Raw genomic sequence first — 17,276 nt, 5'->3', positions numbered from 1 at the left:
TTTCAAAAATATGATAAAAATCACCGGAGTATTGTAAACAAGCAAACCCTTTCTCAAAAAAAAAAAGAGTATTGTAAACAGAAAAAAACAATTACAAAATTTATATAGCGATACAATATTTAGAGACTATTATCTATAAATACAATTATGCTTTCTGTAAAATTATTTTATAATTATCATCAATATTTAGTTATTCCCAAAAATTGTCGAGCTATGAACTAGAAATGACCAAGGTAAGACATAGGATTGAAAAAAATGCTCCAAGAAAATTTATAAATGGTCTGTGGAAATGTATCCAGAACATTGTTTAAAAAAAACTGTTTCCAGAACAGCTGACTTCGTGGTCGAGATGGTTGAAATGTGTGATCCAGGTGGCCAGAGTCAGCTCAAGGGAGCTAAATTAAGTCAAATATGGTGTAAGATAGAGATATTGGTCGAGGAAATTGGAAGGATGGTCGAGAGAAAAAAAAGAGATTAGGTGGATGATAAAGATGGTTCAACGGTTGTTCCGATGGTCGAGAAAAGAAAAAATTATAACGGCTGTATTGAGTAAAGTGGCTGAACTGAAAGCAAACTACTTGTCAGGATTAAAGTAGTTTAAGCTGTGGCAACAACGCTCATGAAAACCATGAGTAAGGAGATGTGGATCAAGCTTGCGTAGAATAATATCTAAAGAAACCTATTGTGAGTTTACGCAGTATCTGCTAAGCCACGCAGTGTCCAAATGAGAAAACAATATATCACACGAGTTCGATCACATACGTATACGTAAAAGTGGACCTGACGTTACAAAAACATTCGTCTTTCCTCGACTCTGAAGCCATAGTAATATTGGACATAACGAATTGAAATATTAATAATAAATTCCTATTTAAGAAATAACGTACATAAAAAAAAAGATTTTTAAATTACTTAAAAATAAAATTGTTTTTGATCCTCAAAATGTTAAGGTTATTTACTGCAATTTTGCTTTGATTAGTCCATTTCTTAATTATAAAAACATTGATGGCTAATGTTGCAAATTTTCCATAGTTTAACAGTTTGACTACAACGACAAGTCTTCCGTAGCTTCCAGAGTTCCGGTCGGAATAATCCTAATCGACGCCGACCCTCGAACTCATCCATCGAGTGACCATGACAAGATCATCATCATGGCACCGAATGTCAAACTTCCTTCGAAAGTATCGCAAGATCCCTCACTCATCCTTCCAAACGAAATGGAACGAAACCCTCAAGCACAAACACGCAATGGAACAACTAAGAACCACTCTCGTCTCAAATCCAACCTCGAGCTCGAACGTTAGCGTTATACAAACACTCACAAACTCATTCCACACCCTCAACTGCGAACCCACTCCACAAGCTTACAGACTCGTCATCAAAACCCTAGCCAAAGCCTCCAACCTCGAGAGCATCGTCTCTGTTCTCAACCACCTCGAAACTTCCGAGAAGTTCGAAACGCCAGAACCCGTATTCAAAGACGTCATCTTTGCTTACGGGCTCTCCGGAAAGACCGAAGAAGCGATCGATGTCTTCTTCAGAATCCCCAAGTTCAGGTGCGCGCCTTCTGCTTACACGCTAAACGCTCTTCTCTCGGTTCTCGTTAGAAGGAGAGAGGGTCTTGTGATGGTGCCTGAGGTTTTGGTGAGAGCTAGTGGAATGGGAGTGAGGTTAGAGGAATCTACTTTCGAGATTTTGGTTGATGCTTTGTGTAGGATCGGTGAGGTGGATTGTGCTGGTGAGTTAGTGAAGTACATGAGTGACGAAAGCTATATCGTTGATCCGAGTTTATACTCTAAGCTGCTGAGTTCTGTTTGTAAACACAAGGACTCTAAATGTTTCGACGCCATTGGATATGTCGAAGAGCTCAGAAAGATTCGGTTTTCGCCGGATTTGCGCGATTACACAGTTGTAATGAGGTTCTTGGTGGAAGGAGGGAAGGGGAAAGAGGTTGTGAGTGTGCTGAACCAGATGAAATGCGATCGAATAGAGCCTGATCTCGTTTGCTACACGATTATACTGCAAGGCGTTATAGCGGACGAGGATTACTCGAGAGCAGACAAGTTGTTTGATGAGCTGCTCTTGTTGGGTTTGACTCCTGATGTTTATACTTACAATGTGTATATCAATGGTTTATGCAAGCAGAATGATATCGACGGCGCGGTTAAGATGATGTCTTGTATGGAGAAGCTGGGTTGTGAGGCTAATGTGGTTACGTACAATATATTGATAAAGGGGTTGGTTAAGGCCGGGGATGTGAGTCGAGTGAAAAGTGTTTGGGAAGAGATGGAGAGGAATGGGGTTGATAGGAACAGTCACACGTATGATATTATGGTTAGTGGGTTTATTGAAGTAGACGATGTTGGTTATGCTCAGGGTTTATTGGAGGAAGCTTTTAGCAGGAACTTGGTTGTTAAGAGATCGAGAACAGAGGAAGTTATTTGTAGGTTGTGTGATAAAGGTTTGATGGATGAAGCAGTGGAACTTTTGCCACACCTTGTTTAAGGGCTCTTTATAGATGTAGACTAACTCTATTATACCTGCAATTTTTCTTATGTATTTGGTCTTGTGGATGATAGCTAGAATTTGATAGAAGAGATCAGGACTTTATGTTATCTTCAAATATTTAATACAAATTGTGTTTGGTTTTGATGTCCACCAAATTGTATGTATATTTATCTTCCTCAAAAACAGAGCTAATAACCGCAAATGGTTTAGACCGTCTCATCTGATGCAGCCGTTCGAAGTCTAGATTCATTGATCAATGATTGACAGATTGACATGGATACAAAACACAGCATCATGTAAGAAAACACAGCTAGTGCGTTGTGTTTTATTTTGAATAACACACAAGTTTAATCCTCACAACCCAAACAAACAAAAAAACTGATGAACTTTAAAGTACCAAAACACAACAAAACGTAAAAGAGAAACTCAACATAGCGCCAGCAAAAACATATGGCTCTTTACTACATAAGACTGCCATCGTAACTCATGAAGTCCCATATAGTTCCAAGAACACCTCGGAGCATTTCCAAAACACAACCCCTCTCTATGTTCTGTTCCTGCAGACCCACAAGTATAATAATTAATAAAAGTGTTACTTCCAATATAGTTTTAAGAGGATGCAGAAGCACAATGACTTTACCTGTAGCTTAGTGTTCATCTCTTTAAGTATAAGAGTCACACCTTTTGCGATTTCCCCTGTTCCATTCCTCTCACTAAATCCATCAGTCTCTCTGACCTTAAGCCCGAGTGTATGCTTTTTGTAGATAGTAACTTTAACGTGACAAACTTCAAATATTTTGTAACCACCTTCGGATGAAGTTGTACCAAGCGGCCACCTTAATCTTCCTTTCACATTGAGATCAACAATTGCTGAACTAAGTAGTCCTTGAATGTTACTTAGCTCGTTCTCCTGCCCATCATAAAAATGGCACTTAAGCCAAGTACAAGAGAGGCATGTCTAGTAAAATTAACTCACCGTGAGAGTGTTTATTTTCCTTTTGCCAGCGAGCATAAGCCTCACATCAAGATTCTTAACAGTGCAAGACACATCAATAGTCAAATGCCTTTCAGGATTAAGCTCGACCTGTGCAAAAGAAAAAAAGGCATACAACAAATTATTATCAATGATGGGATGTACCATGTGTTCTTAGAACACTCTTTCTCCAAGACTTGCCTTGTACATACTGAGACGACCATCTTCCTTAACAGTGCATTTACAACTGATGATTTCATTGGGACCAGTAATCTTCACAATGTATTTTTCCTTTTCTCCGTCTATACAGAATTCATGGCTTGTTATAGCATTAGACTTGATGTTTTGTATGAAAGAGGTTGGAACATCTGTAGAGAATATCCTTCTCGAGTTCTTTAGGGAATAATCAACCACAGGACCAGCTTTGCGCCTAGTTCATTAATTATATGTTATTATAAAACAAGGGAAAACGAGATTTTGAAAACACGCATATATATAAGACTAAATTTTTAAAATGCTTACCCATAAAAGACTATTTTTCCGAACCTAGCAACCAGTCTCAGTTTAGCATTATCTGAAATTTCATGATCCTCCTTTCTCTTATTAGCTTGCTCATATGCAAACACAAGGTCATCAGCAACCTTCTCTGCTACTAAGAGCCACCTAGTTCTTTCTTCTTCTTCGCTCTCTTCAGTGATCATATCTAACAAATATAAACAAATAAAAACCAAGCTAAAAAGACTCACTACTGTTGTTCATTTCAAAACACATAACACTAACCTTTGTGGAAGTCGTTGTTCATCAGTTCCAAAGCCTTCAATCCATTTATGCAGTCAGAAGAATCCGAGGAAAGGGGCACAAGATTAACAGACGGAGGAACCTCGTCCTCAATTCCATTTGAACTAACAAGAAACCATTTGGTGAAGTATTTTCCTGAATATACAATTCCATTTCCTTGAAAATAGCTACTTTTGAGGTCATCAATGTTTCTTCTGAATTTTGTAAGAAGAGGAGGAAAAGGGGAAGGTTGAACTGGATCCTTCGAGTTTCGCTTATGTGGAGGAACATAAGACATGTCTGAAACCTGAAAGTCAACAACAAAATAAGAAGTAAAAGATACGGTTTCAAGAACAATGAAATAAGCTTAAAGATAAATCAACACCTTAGGGAAACTACAGAAAGCGACTGCAGAGGTTTCAGTGATTACAAAATATATCCAAAGGAGCCAAGGAAGTATAAACGAAATAGATTTTGAGATGAGGATGGAAAAGGTGTATCGTCTTCTGATCTTCCTGCGTGCAGTGCAGATAACAGCGAACTCTAAGAGTCTCTTGGGACTTAAATCCTTTTTCTTATCTTTGAATTGACGCATCGTTTCTTTCAAAACGTAATTAAGTTGTGTTTGGTATAAAGATCAGTACGTATAGTTATCAAACATTCTAAAGATCAGTACGTATAGTTATCAAACATTCTAAAGATCAGTATAATTAACACTATGGTAGGCCCGCCCATATACTTTACTTCTAATCAACATTATTATTTTTTATATGACTTGAGGTTTGTGTTTTAATTTTAATTTTACATAATCAAGAGATGTATATGAGATATACTATTTTATTAATTTAAAATTAACCAAAAAACTAATTTTTACTATTAGCATAATCTCTCTTTCTCTTTGTTCACGTTACGGGCGTGTTATTAACCAAAATTACATAAATATATCAGTTAAAGAGTATTTCAAAATGTTTAGTTTACTTAAAATTTAAGGTGATATTAACTTTTATTGTGTATGTTTTGTTATTCTTTTTATAAATCATGATCATCTTAATATTAAAATGTTCATGAATACATAATAGTTTTACATATTTTCTTTGTTTATTTTACTGTAATTATGATAATTTTGATAATAAGTAAAATAATTTTTAATACAAAAATTTTAGATTATATTTTTTTCTTACGAATATTTTTAAAATTTATGTCTTTGATATTATATTATTAATTATGTGCTAAAATATTATTTTAGGTTGATGTCCAATGAAACATTATTTTCATATATATATTTGAAACTATGGTTTGAAACTATTGTCTTTCATATCGTATTAGTTCTAGTGTTTTTATCCGAAATAGGAGGTGCGTTTGGACGAATTTTCTTTTAAATGTGTCAACGCTGTGATTGTTTTTTATTAGGTTAGCTGGTGTCATTTGTCGAGAAGAGAGTATATATGTTTATGGGAAGTGAATGTTCTAAATAAGGCATGCGTTAGTGTTTGGACAAAATTACAACCCTTCAATTTCATGTAAGAACATGTTTAGTATTCCACACTCAGCTCATTCGTCCACCGTCCTCATTTTATTGTGGTATATGCAGACTCAAACTTAGAAGTATAATAAGAAAAATGTATTCTATGTATATATCAAAACTCAGTAAATTTTGGAGACACAGAAGCAGCCAAGTTAAATAGAATTCACAGTCCAGTAATCGGTATGGAAAAGATGTAATTGAAATATACTCACAAATCACAATCATGCATACTCACACATGATTTTATATCCATATGTATCTGCACTAACTGTTGTATCTTTGAGGTCAGGGCCAACAACCTTTTAGGGAGCCACATTAATGAAAAATTAACACCAAGATATTTGAAATTATTATGAGCTAAAGATAAATATATCTTTTTAAAAAAGGTTAACTAAAAAAAGTTATCTCTCCTCTTCTATCGTCTTCCTCTTTTCTCTTCTTCTTTGTTTATTTTGTTTCTCATCTCATTTTTTCTGTTTCTTATCACTTTTCTATCACAATCCGTTAAGTACAACCATAAGCTTAACAAATATTTTTTCATCACCTTTTTGTGTTGTTTATTAAGAGAAATGAACTGATGATTTTTTTGGAAGAAAACTTTCATATTTATAATGGAGGATTAACACAAAGGAATGTACGAAGAGATTCATTGAATGTAAGATTGTGTGAGAAGTAGAGAGTAGGTATTAATGTGAATGTTAATGAAGACGCATGAACCAAGTTAATTTCCGTAGCGGCGCCAGATTAAAGAAGTCTATTCGGCTTCCGACTGACATTGATCGGAATCGTTCGTCACCGGTGAAACCGTTGGACTTCTATTGACAGTTGACTGAATGAGAATTGTTGCTCGACGACCACTTTCCCTAAGTTTCGTATACAGTTTTTTATAGAAAGTGTATTTTGACCGTAGTAAACACATAAAACCCATTAAATTCAAGAATTAATGAAACATTGACTTTTGATTGATCGTGACACGTGTCGTCACCACAAACTCCGAATTAGTGACATAGAATCTGATGTGGATGGCCTAGGAGTGAAGGAAACCCTGTAAGAACTTTATTTTACTACCATAGGACAACTGATATTTGTAAAGAATAATAAGAACATAAATTAAAATTTCAATACCGAAATATAAAAATAAAGAAGAATTGAGAGTCGAGATAGTTAATCTCTTTCCTTAAATCTTTAAACGCTCCGTAGTGTGACGGTTTCATGGCGCTCAGATTCCCAGAATACAACTGCAGCTTTGTTTTTGTTTACCATCACCGAAAAACATAATCTATCGACCCTATTTATGTGAAGTACTCTTAGACTCAAAAAAAAAAAAAATACTAGCATAATTATTCTGAGTGGGAGAAATTTTTCTTGATTGTATGAATGTGTGTATTTTCTATAATGCTAGCAAGACCTTTTATAGAAAAATCATGAGAAGCACAAGTTTCATTTTTCAACACAAAAAATGAAACTGGTGCACTAATGGAGTCTTTAATTCTTGTCAATTATTATGTGAATTTATTCCATATTTTGACCAAGAAATTAAAAAGTAAAATTATTTTTTGTTTGACCAATTCAAACTAAATAATATTCTTTAAAATATATATTTTTTTTTTATATTTTATCAATATAAAAGATCAACATATATTTGATTTAAGTTAATGAACATGAAGTCCAACTAACAACTCAAAACTCAAATCCAAAATCAAATATCTAATGTATGTATTTGCTACTTTGTATAGATTCTCAAATCACACGCATTAGACCTCCATTTCTCATTCAAATAAAATTTCATTTTTGACATATGAATACCTTATTCATAATGTTCAAAAAATAGTTCCAACAAACCCTTCTTTATATATACAGATAGTTTTGTCAACTATTTTTCCTTTGTTTAACATTAGTTAAAATGTAAAATGAATGCCTTCGGAGTCGCATGCAAGTATTCAAGTTTTGCATGTGGTTAAAAACAGACTATCCATAAGATTTGATGTTTTCGATTTGGTATGTTTATATGCTGAAGCGATACATAGCGTGAGTTGCGCATTGAGCACTGCAACTGTTATATTCTGGAAAATATAAATATAGATGTAAGTGTAACGTCAACTTTTTTTTTTTTTTGAAGACCAGTGTAACGTCAACCAAAATAATAATACACTAGGTAATAACCCACGTCTTGCGCGGAATTTGATTATTAGTTTCGTTATTTTTAATAAAAAATATTAAATCTGTTTAATATGGACATTGGTTTGGTTTTAAGTTTTTTTTGGGTTTTTAATCTTCTAAAATATAACTATTATTTTAAATTAATATTCATTTTACTTTATTCGGTTTAAATATTTGATTTTTTGGGTTTTTTCTAGTAAAAACTAAAAATTAATATTATTTGTTTAATTTCATGTTATGAATTTTATATAGTCGTCATGTCGAACCAATAGTTTCATATTATAGTTTTTAAACAGATAATAGTTTTTAAAAAAAGAAAATTATAAAGAAAAATCATTTCACTACAATTTGGTCGGTAGTGAAAAAAACATTAAGAGAAAATATTTTAACTTTAAAAAAAAATACTTCAGTTGTGGTGAATACTTAGTTACAAGGTGCTCACATCAAGGTGCACATGTATGTGTACGTAAAAAGTATATAAAAATAGTTGACAAATATATAAATATATTGCTAATTAATATTAAATGACTTTTTGTTCAAAATAATACATGAAAGATAAAGTTAAAATTAATTTAAAACAAAAAATCCTTGACATTAGTCATTTTTTCATATAAAGAAAATAAAATTGTATCCGTAAATAGTGAAGGGGGGGGGGGGGGCACATACCGAATATCTAGATATTTGGAAGCATTCGTGTCGATTCGATCTTTAGCCACCTAGATATTCGGTGTCAGATATCCGAAATGTTTTAGAATTTTAAAGAATATCCGATTTGATCCGTAAATAAAATATTTTTTAAAAAAATAACTGAAAATTGCATAATAACATTTTATTACAAAAATAAAACATTATTTAACTTTTTAAATTTTAGTACCTTATATATTAAATTTAATTCATAAAAATATTGTAAAACTGATATAAAGTATACTATATATAATGTATATATATAATTCTTTACATATATGTATATTATGCATATAACATATTGAATTAGATATATGTTCCTAAAAATATTGGTATTTGTTATTTGCTTATTTTTTGGATATTGTATTTTAGTATTTGATTTGTTTCGTAGAGTTACGGATATCCAAATTTTTTGGTTCAAATCAAAACGGATAATGAATCAAATAAAAATTTATGAATATTTTGCTCAACTTTATCCATAAATAATAAAATAATGTATATATAGTTTGGCTTTTGATTCATTATCTATTTTTATTCGAACCGAAAAATTCAGAGTTTTATTGGAACCATGTATGTGAATTTTATATTAAAAAACGCAAAGTATATAGTGTAAGCACATTTATGAATATAGTGCGAAAGTATTACCATATTTATTATCAAATTATTGTGTGGCTGCCACATCCCCTAGACTATATTTACGAAGTGATTTATACACATGTCGTCACTACAATCATTATCGCTTAAAAAAATGACATGACACTTAAAATATATGATATGGTTTTAGAAAATATTGACATGGCATCATATTAATTGTGAGATGTAAAATTTCCTTATAAAAATTTAATTTTTTTTTGCAGGAATTTTAAATATGGTAATAAAAATAACTCATATATCATTATTAATGTCAATTTTCCATATAAATATTTATTTATGGTAAATTATTAAATATATCCCCTAGACTATATTGGCGAAGTGAATTATACACATATCGTCACTACAATCATTTTCGTTGAAAAAAAAATGACATGACACTTAAAATAGATGACATGGTTTTAGAAAATAGTGACATGACATCATATTAATTGTGAGATGTAAAATTTCCTTATAAAAATTAAAAAAAATTTTGCATGGATTTTAAATATGGTAATAAAAATAACTCATATATCATCATTAAGGTCAATATGGTAAACTATTAAACATATTAATAATTCATATATCACAATTAAAATAATAATATATATGTATATATGTATCTCACAATAATAAAAATAAACTAAATAAAGTAACACTAATCCAAAAAAATTGATAGTTAAATATTTAAACATTATTTAAATTTATCTGTTCATCTTCATCGTTTAAATTAACAAAAAGATTTTTCAGTTTAACTAAAACAAAAAAAATCTCAAATTTATTAGAATTTATATTTATATGTAAAAATATATATATATATATATATATATATATAATTTATACACATGTCGTCAGTACAATCATTCTCGCTGAAAAAAGATGACGTGACACTTAAAATAGATGACATGGTTTTAGAAAATAGTGACATGGAATCATATTAATTGTGAGATGTAAAATTTTCTTATAAAAAATTAAAAAAAAAATTGCAAGGATTTTAAATATAGTAATAAAAATAACTTATATATCATCATTAACGTCAATTTTCCATATAAATATTTATTTATGGTTAACTATTAAATATATTAATAATTCATATATCACAATTAAAATAATAATATATATGTATATATATATCTCACATTAATAAAAATAAACTAAATAAAGTAACACTAATCCAAAAAAAAATTGATAGTTAAATATTTAAACATTATTTAAATTTATCTGTTCATCTTCATCGTTTAAATTAACAAAAAGATTTTTCAGTTTAACTAAAACAAACAAAGTCTCAAATTTATTAGAATTTATATTTATATGCATATATATATATGTATATATTTAAAATTAGATGGGAAGATATATATATATATGTATATATATATTTAAAATAAAATCAAATTTAAATAGTTATACCAAATCAAAAGAAATAAGATTACAAAAATACGTTTATGATTTTTTATAACAATTGAAGTTAAAATATAAATTAATAATTTTGAAATATAAATCAAATTTTTTTTTGAAATAAAAAATGTTATGTTAAAAATTATTATTTCTGCGCATGGCTCAGGAAAACTCCTAGTGTCTATTATAGTGTGAATGCATTTATTACAATGCTTCTCTTTTACTCCATTTGTTCCCGAAAGTAAGATTTTCTAAAGTGTTCAAGCTTATTAAGAATTCAATAAATGTTTATAATTTAATTTTTCTTTTACTTTATTATACATTTACAAATTTAATCAATTCAAATATTTTCATTTAATGTTTCTTAAAAGTATAAAAAAATACCTTAAACATATAGAAAATTTATCTTTGCGGAACAAGTAAAAAAATCTAAAACATCTTACTTTCGGAAACGGAAGGAGTAATATATAAGGAAGTTACAACTGTTTATAATTTTAACAAAAGGTGTGTAAACATAGCCAAGTCATTTCCAAACGGGGTTGGTCGGCAAAACGGTCTATTAAAGAAGAAGAAGCAAATATCTTACTTTAAACATCAAAAGAATACAAAATTACATTCAAAATTTCAGATTTATTTTACACTAAAATTTTGTATACCCCCCGTATTTTTATTTCTGGTAAAAAATAACCATGTGTATATATTAATTCACAAAATCCAATTTCAAAAGTAGAGAAATATGATTTAGTGGAAAAAACCATACATAAATTAACATTTCACTATATGACTAAAACACATTCAGTGTTATAAAAGTAATGGAAAAGTTTATCTTTATTCATAACATAGAAATTTCTTATACAGGAGATTACACCGTCATAGATAAATGAAAAGATTACAAATCATAATCTTTTGGTTATGAGTCATCCACAATCTGGTTCATAACACTCCCCCTTGGATGCCATAACCATTTAGAGCTTCTAATGTGCTTTAATGTTGTCTCACTAAAACCTTACCAGGAAAACCCAATTGGGACAAAACCATGGTGAATGAAAAAGAGTACAACACACATTACTCCCCCTGATTTGGACATTACTGAAGGTCCCTTCGACCTCTCCAATTTTCTGCAATCCGTGGGTGATGAAGATCTTGGGCAGAATATGCTTCGTCCTCGAACATGATAGTTGGTTCTTCTTTATCATCGGTCATGCCACAATCTGATCGAACATATTGAGTCATCGACCTCAAATACACACACATGAAATCTTGGATGATGTTGCTGTGATATGCGTGTACCACCATATGTAAAACATAATTTGTCTGAAAACAAATCAACAAAACCAAATAACCCCTCTTTGGGCTGGTTAGTATAAAATAAATAAAAATCAAAGGCTTTTTCATCGTTCTTCTTATGGACCAATCAGATCAGTGTCTAAAACAAGACTTCTGCATCATCCATCTCAGGACTAAATGGACTTCTTTATCGTCCACCTTTGAACTGAATGGATCAGTGTCCAAAACAAGTGATCTCACGCCCATGTACTAGATAATGGGTGAGACTGGTCCGTATTAAATCTCTTGAGTACCTTTATCTGTATATACTATTTGATGCACAAGGATTTCATTGTTAATGTACTCAAGCTGTAATCCCAAACAAAACTTTGTTTTCCAAGATCTTTCATCTCAAACTCTTTCTTGAGATATTCAACTATTTGGGAAATTGTATCCAGAGGTTCCTAGGATATTCAGATCATATACTTTGATGATTATCAATATTGTTCTCGAGAACTTGTTGTACTTTCAGCTCAATACCCTCTAGTACTTTCATTATTCAGTGGACCATATAAATATGCAGTCACTACATCAACTTGCTGCAAGTCTAATTTTCTCTCCTATATAGCCAGATTTATGAGAAATCTAAAAGTAGTTGCATCCACCACATGAGAGTATGTCACCTCATAATCTATTACTGATCTTTGTGAGAATCCTTGTGCAACATCAACTTTATATCTCACGATTTCTATTTCTCACAAGACTCATTTATATCCACTGGTTTTAACATCATATGGCGTCTTAATCATATGGCCAAATACACCTTTCTTCCTTAAACTATTTAACCCACGTTTCCATTCAATCCAATCTGTTCTACGAGTGCGCCCTCTTATATTGACGTGGGTTCATGATCCTCGCTTATATTCATAAATTCAAGTGCTACCTTGTATGCAAATAAATCATCTTATGTCGACATTCTTTATTGGTTCCATTATGTTCCAGACATGATATAATCGATTGATATTCATTATTATCATGACCTTTAATACTTTGCAGCTTGGCGTCCCAAGCTAAGTTGTTTGGTACCTGTACCTTAGAGCCGGCCGACCGTATCTCCATGTCTGGGATGGTTTCCTTAGTAACCTCGGATTTGGATTTTGATTATCATTCTCTGCACCTTTCTTTTATTTCCGAGGATTCTTATCTTTTGGAACCTATTGGTCTACCATGTTTCATACGTTGTCTAGACTCTGTAGCAACTTGACTGTGTCTCTTCTTGGACATCAAATTCGTTGGTGCTTTACAAGCTGGTTTATATATGACTTAGTCATTCTTTTTCGGGTCAGCAAATGTGTTTGGCATTTGATTAGCTAGCTTTGTAAATGTATAATCTTTGGACATCTATTTCACATTCTTTAGTCCGAGGATCTTGCCAAGACATTGATGGTTGATTCCATTTTATTTCTTTTACCGTTCTTCTACCAGCTTTATTATTTTTTTCTCCTCCTGGTCTTAAAATAATCTGTGTACCTGGCCTCAAATATAACCACCCATAGTTGGCTCAAAGTACTTTATTATTATGGGAGAATCATATCCAACATATATCTCCATCCTCCTTTTGAAGTCCCATCTTAGTTCTCTGTGGTGGAGCAATTATTATATAGACAGCACATCCAAATGTCTTATGATGGGGTATGTCTGGCTCTTGACCCGTTAATAATTGTGATATGGGATATCTATGCTCACTAAATGGTCTGATACGTATTAACTTAGGTGCATGTAAATTTCGTGTGACCCAAGCTGTGAATGGGAGTTTTGACCTCATAAGTTATGGTCTATCAATCAACTATTTGCGTTTTAAAAGATTTCGGCAAAACCGTTCTTGGTATGGACATGTATCACAGAATTGTCCACACTTACTCCCATGGACATACCATAATCATTTAAACGCTTGGGACATGTATTCACCAGTATTATCTAGACATATAGTCTTTATTTATGAAAAAGGGGCTCGTAGCCGTTTTAATGGTGATGACCTAATGAGTTTCCCTTGTGTACATGCTACACACGTGAGATTCCTTGGGATAACTCTTCTTATCTTTTAATGTGTGCCTTTTGAATATTAATTTTCGCATCATATTTGGACCAGGATGGCCAATCCGGTCGTGCCATAAAGTGTATATTTTGCAGGCTTTTAGCCTCTATAATACTGATCTATGTATAGTATAGGTTAATAGAGAATGCAGGTATAGTTTTTAGGACTTATTTTGGCCTTGGACGATTTTATACATATACCTGAAGGAACTCTTTGTTTCCTTCGCCCATTGTTTCAATATGGAAACCATTCATTCTTATATCTTTAAAACTCAACAGGCTGCTCTTGCTCTTAGAGCTGGGTGAATATAAGGCATCACTGATTTCTAGATGCATACCTTTAGGCAATAATATATTAGCCTAGCCATAGTCTTCTTTCAGACTGGCGATACCTGCTTTAGTACTTATATTGGCGTTTTTTAGTGTACTCATATAGAAAAATCATTCATTCATTTAATCTAAGCAGACAATGTAATAGAAATAAATTCAAGGAGATAAAAATCAGAGAAAGCATATAAGCAAAGCAATCACACAAGTTTGATGTCGAAATCAGATTATCAACTTGATTCTTTTAGGCAATCATAAGTCTCATTTTCCATAAGATCATCTTGATCATGTTCGAAATTATTTTCACCATCTTTATAGACCAAGTGGGTTTCATGATTCTTCCCTTTCAGACTCTCTTTGATAGATGTCACAAAAATGTTTGGGAGTCCTTCATATCTTAGCCCAATGGTTCCCCATTCCACATCTATGGCACACTGATTTGGTCGAGCTTTGTGATTTAAAGGATATACCACGGCCACTGCCTTGACCATGGCTCAAATTGGGTTGATACCCACGGCCTCTGCCATAGTGATTCCCACGGCCAAATGTGTTATAGTGGCCATGGCCACGTCCTTTCCACCCTTCACGGCCATGACCGTATGGTCTATCATTCTGGACGTGGTTACCTTTTTTTTCTTCTGCGGCCTTATTGGTATCAGGTAATGGGGTTAATCCATGAGGTCTCAATTCATTGTTTCTCATCAGTAATCCATTATTTTGTCCAGCTAGCAATAGACTCATCCACGGACTTATAGTCCTGGATTCTGGGATTCCTCCAATCAAATAGGGCCTTCGGTAATAACACTGTTTTTTGGTGATCATATCTCGATTTTTAACCCTGTCCAAAGGTCTAGAGGATTTTCTATAGTCGAATACTGATCTTTGAGACTTTTAATAAGATGATGGCTAATAATTAATATTGTCATGTATCAATCAATCTCATTGGCATTATTGCCTTCTATAATACATTCACCAAGTCTTTTTAACTTTAGGATAATCTTTGTATCCAATGCTCACCGTAAATAATTATCTCCAGAGAGATTTAGGGCAGCAAAATCCAGGTTGATTTTCGACATCTCAAATCATATATCACTCAATATTTAAGTATAATTTTCATGCGGCCTTACTCTTGAAAACAATCAATTCAGATTTCAATCTTGTGAGGACAATGAGACTATCAATCTTAAAGGCATTTAATCAATCAGTCAATTTCTAGCAAGTCTCAGCAATACTATTTCTATGTGCTCATAATATTATGGTTTATCAAGACTAGCAAAAACGGATTTAATTAATCATGCAATTAGGGTTTAACAATCAATGGATTTTAGCAAGACTAATAAAAAGATTTATTAATCACTCAATCAGTTTCAAGGCTGATTTTAGCAATACTAGAATATAGATTTCAAGCATGAATTTCAATGAATCAGTTTCAAGACTGATTTTAGCAATACTAGAATATAGATTTCAAGCATGAATTTCAATGAATCAGTTTCAAGGCTGATTGGTATTTAACATAAACCATGTGTAAATAATTTATCTAGTATCTGAATTTATCAAACCTCAAAAACATATAATCAGATCAATCAATTTAATCGAACTTAGCATATAATCTTAAACCTCAAGACATTAGATTTTATCATGAATCTATCAACCTAGCATACGGATTCTCAATTCTCAAAGACATCCAAATCAGATCAATATAACCTATCATACGGATTATTTAGGGTTTCTATTTAAAACAGATCAGATTACAAAACTATCAATCCTAGCAGATGATATTAAACCTCAAGAATCATGCAATCAGATCATTCAGATTTTAAACAAGTAAACCTCAATCAATCTATCAACCTATCAGATTATATAAGCAAAGCAAGTTAGTAACCTATCGGATTCAATCAATGTTTTAATAGGCTGGTCGGTTTAAACAATTTTAAATCAGATGAACAATTAACCAAGCAGGAAGAGAAAATAAATGTATCAATTTACCGGTCAAACAATTCTAGCAACATAACATCAGATTCAATCAGATTTAAAACCTCAATGATCAAAACCAAAAACAGTTTTGATTTCAAAATATTCGATTAGTGTTTTAATATGTGATTTGATAATTATAGTACAATTAATTCTGATACATATATTATTTAGGGTTTATAGATATAGAGTTAGGGTTTATCGGATTTTAACTTGTAAAAACCGATTTGGAGTTTTAATCATGTAGGAACATGATTTAGGGTTTGGGGTATCGAACTTTTAGAGTTTCGATTTACTCAATTAGGATTTTTGATCTATTACCCTATGGTTTTGATTCATAAAGATTAGGGTTTTAGGGTTTCATTATTTATCAATCAATCCATGTTCGATTATGGGTTCTTAGGTTTTGAATTACCTTTTAACCTTAGATGATTGTTGAATCGGACCACCAAAGGAGTTGAGCCGCGAGCTGGACACGAACGGGACGCGAGCTGGAATGGATCGAGTCGCTTATATCGGGTCGCAGACGTACTTTGTTGCTTGATCGGGAACACCTTGATCGTCGGGCGCGAGCTGTCTGATGCTGTCGCGAACGAGGAAGAGGTCGTGTGCTGGATCTGCTCTCGGGTCACAAACGTCTGAGCTAGGATCATGAACGCCTTGGGCTGAAGCTGATCAGGGACGCGAGCTGGAACAGATGCGGGAACAAGAGACGCGATCGGGGTTTAGGGTTCGTCGGATCGCCGGCTAGGGTTAGGGTTTTAGGGTTTTTCGATTTGGGTATTAGCTTAGGGATTTAGAGTTTCGTGATGATAACGTGTTATAAAAGTAATGGAAAAATCTATCTTTATTCATAACATAGATGTTCCTTATATAGGAAATTACACCGTCATAGATAAATGGAAAGATTATAAATCATAATTTTTTAGTTATGAAACATCCACGATCTGGTTCATAACATTA

General features: G+C 32.4%; 3 protein-coding genes across 3 annotated transcripts; 1 reads left to right on the top strand and 2 right to left on the bottom strand.

Moving 5' to 3' along the window:
- Nucleotides 1-1,039: 1,039 nt before the first annotated feature.
- Nucleotides 1,040-2,663, top strand: LOC106407437 (pentatricopeptide repeat-containing protein At2g38420, mitochondrial). Its single transcript, XM_013848295.3, has one exon. The coding sequence runs from the start codon at nucleotides 1,135-1,137 to the stop codon at nucleotides 2,503-2,505; it is 1,371 nt and encodes a 456-aa protein (XP_013703749.2). The 5' UTR covers nucleotides 1,040-1,134; the 3' UTR covers nucleotides 2,506-2,663.
- Nucleotides 2,664-2,710: 47 nt separating this feature from the next.
- On the bottom strand, nucleotides 2,711-5,289 carry LOC106409740. Its single transcript, XM_048753493.1, has 6 exons — nucleotides 4,644-5,289; nucleotides 4,262-4,565; nucleotides 4,004-4,184; nucleotides 3,485-3,911; nucleotides 3,149-3,418; nucleotides 2,711-3,065 (listed from the first exon to the last, which is right to left on the bottom strand). The coding sequence occupies exons 1-4, from the start codon at nucleotides 4,851-4,853 to the stop codon at nucleotides 3,656-3,658; spliced, it is 951 nt and encodes a 316-aa protein (XP_048609450.1). The 5' UTR covers nucleotides 4,854-5,289; the 3' UTR covers nucleotides 2,711-3,065; nucleotides 3,149-3,418; nucleotides 3,485-3,655.
- Nucleotides 2,970-3,649, bottom strand: LOC106453410. The gene is made up of 3 exons (XM_048755410.1): nucleotides 3,485-3,649; nucleotides 3,149-3,418; nucleotides 2,970-3,065 (listed from the first exon to the last, which is right to left on the bottom strand). The coding sequence occupies exons 1-3, from the start codon at nucleotides 3,647-3,649 to the stop codon at nucleotides 2,970-2,972; spliced, it is 531 nt and encodes a 176-aa protein (XP_048611367.1).
- Nucleotides 5,290-17,276: the final 11,987 nt, after the last annotated feature.

This window comes from Brassica napus, chromosome C4 (assembly GCF_020379485.1).
Source record: "Brassica napus cultivar Da-Ae chromosome C4, Da-Ae, whole genome shotgun sequence".
Lineage (NCBI taxonomy): Eukaryota > Viridiplantae > Streptophyta > Magnoliopsida > Brassicales > Brassicaceae > Brassica > Brassica napus.
This window is presented reverse-complemented; position numbering and strand designations above follow the sequence as displayed.

Coding starts and splice junctions, on each gene's coding strand:
- LOC106409740 (XM_048753493.1), bottom strand. CDS start 4,853: ATGCGTCAATTCAAAGATAAGAAAAAGGATTTAAGTCCCAAGAGACTC. Junction 4,566..4,643: donor CTTTCTGTAGTTTCCCTAAG/GTGTTGATTTAT, acceptor GTTGACTTTCAG/GTTTCAGACATGTCTTATGT. Junction 3,912..4,003: donor GGAAAAATAGTCTTTTATGG/GTAAGCATTTTA, acceptor TTAATGAACTAG/GCGCAAAGCTGGTCCTGTGG.
- LOC106453410 (XM_048755410.1), bottom strand. CDS start 3,649: ATGGTACATCCCATCATTGATAATAATTTGTTGTATGCCTTTTTTTCT. Junction 3,419..3,484: donor GGAAAATAAACACTCTCACG/GTGAGTTAATTT, acceptor TATGATGGGCAG/GAGAACGAGCTAAGTAACAT. Junction 3,066..3,148: donor AGATGAACACTAAGCTACAG/GTAAAGTCATTG, acceptor GTGGGTCTGCAG/GAACAGAACATAGAGAGGGG.
- LOC106407437 (XM_013848295.3), top strand. CDS start 1,135: ATGACAAGATCATCATCATGGCACCGAATGTCAAACTTCCTTCGAAAG.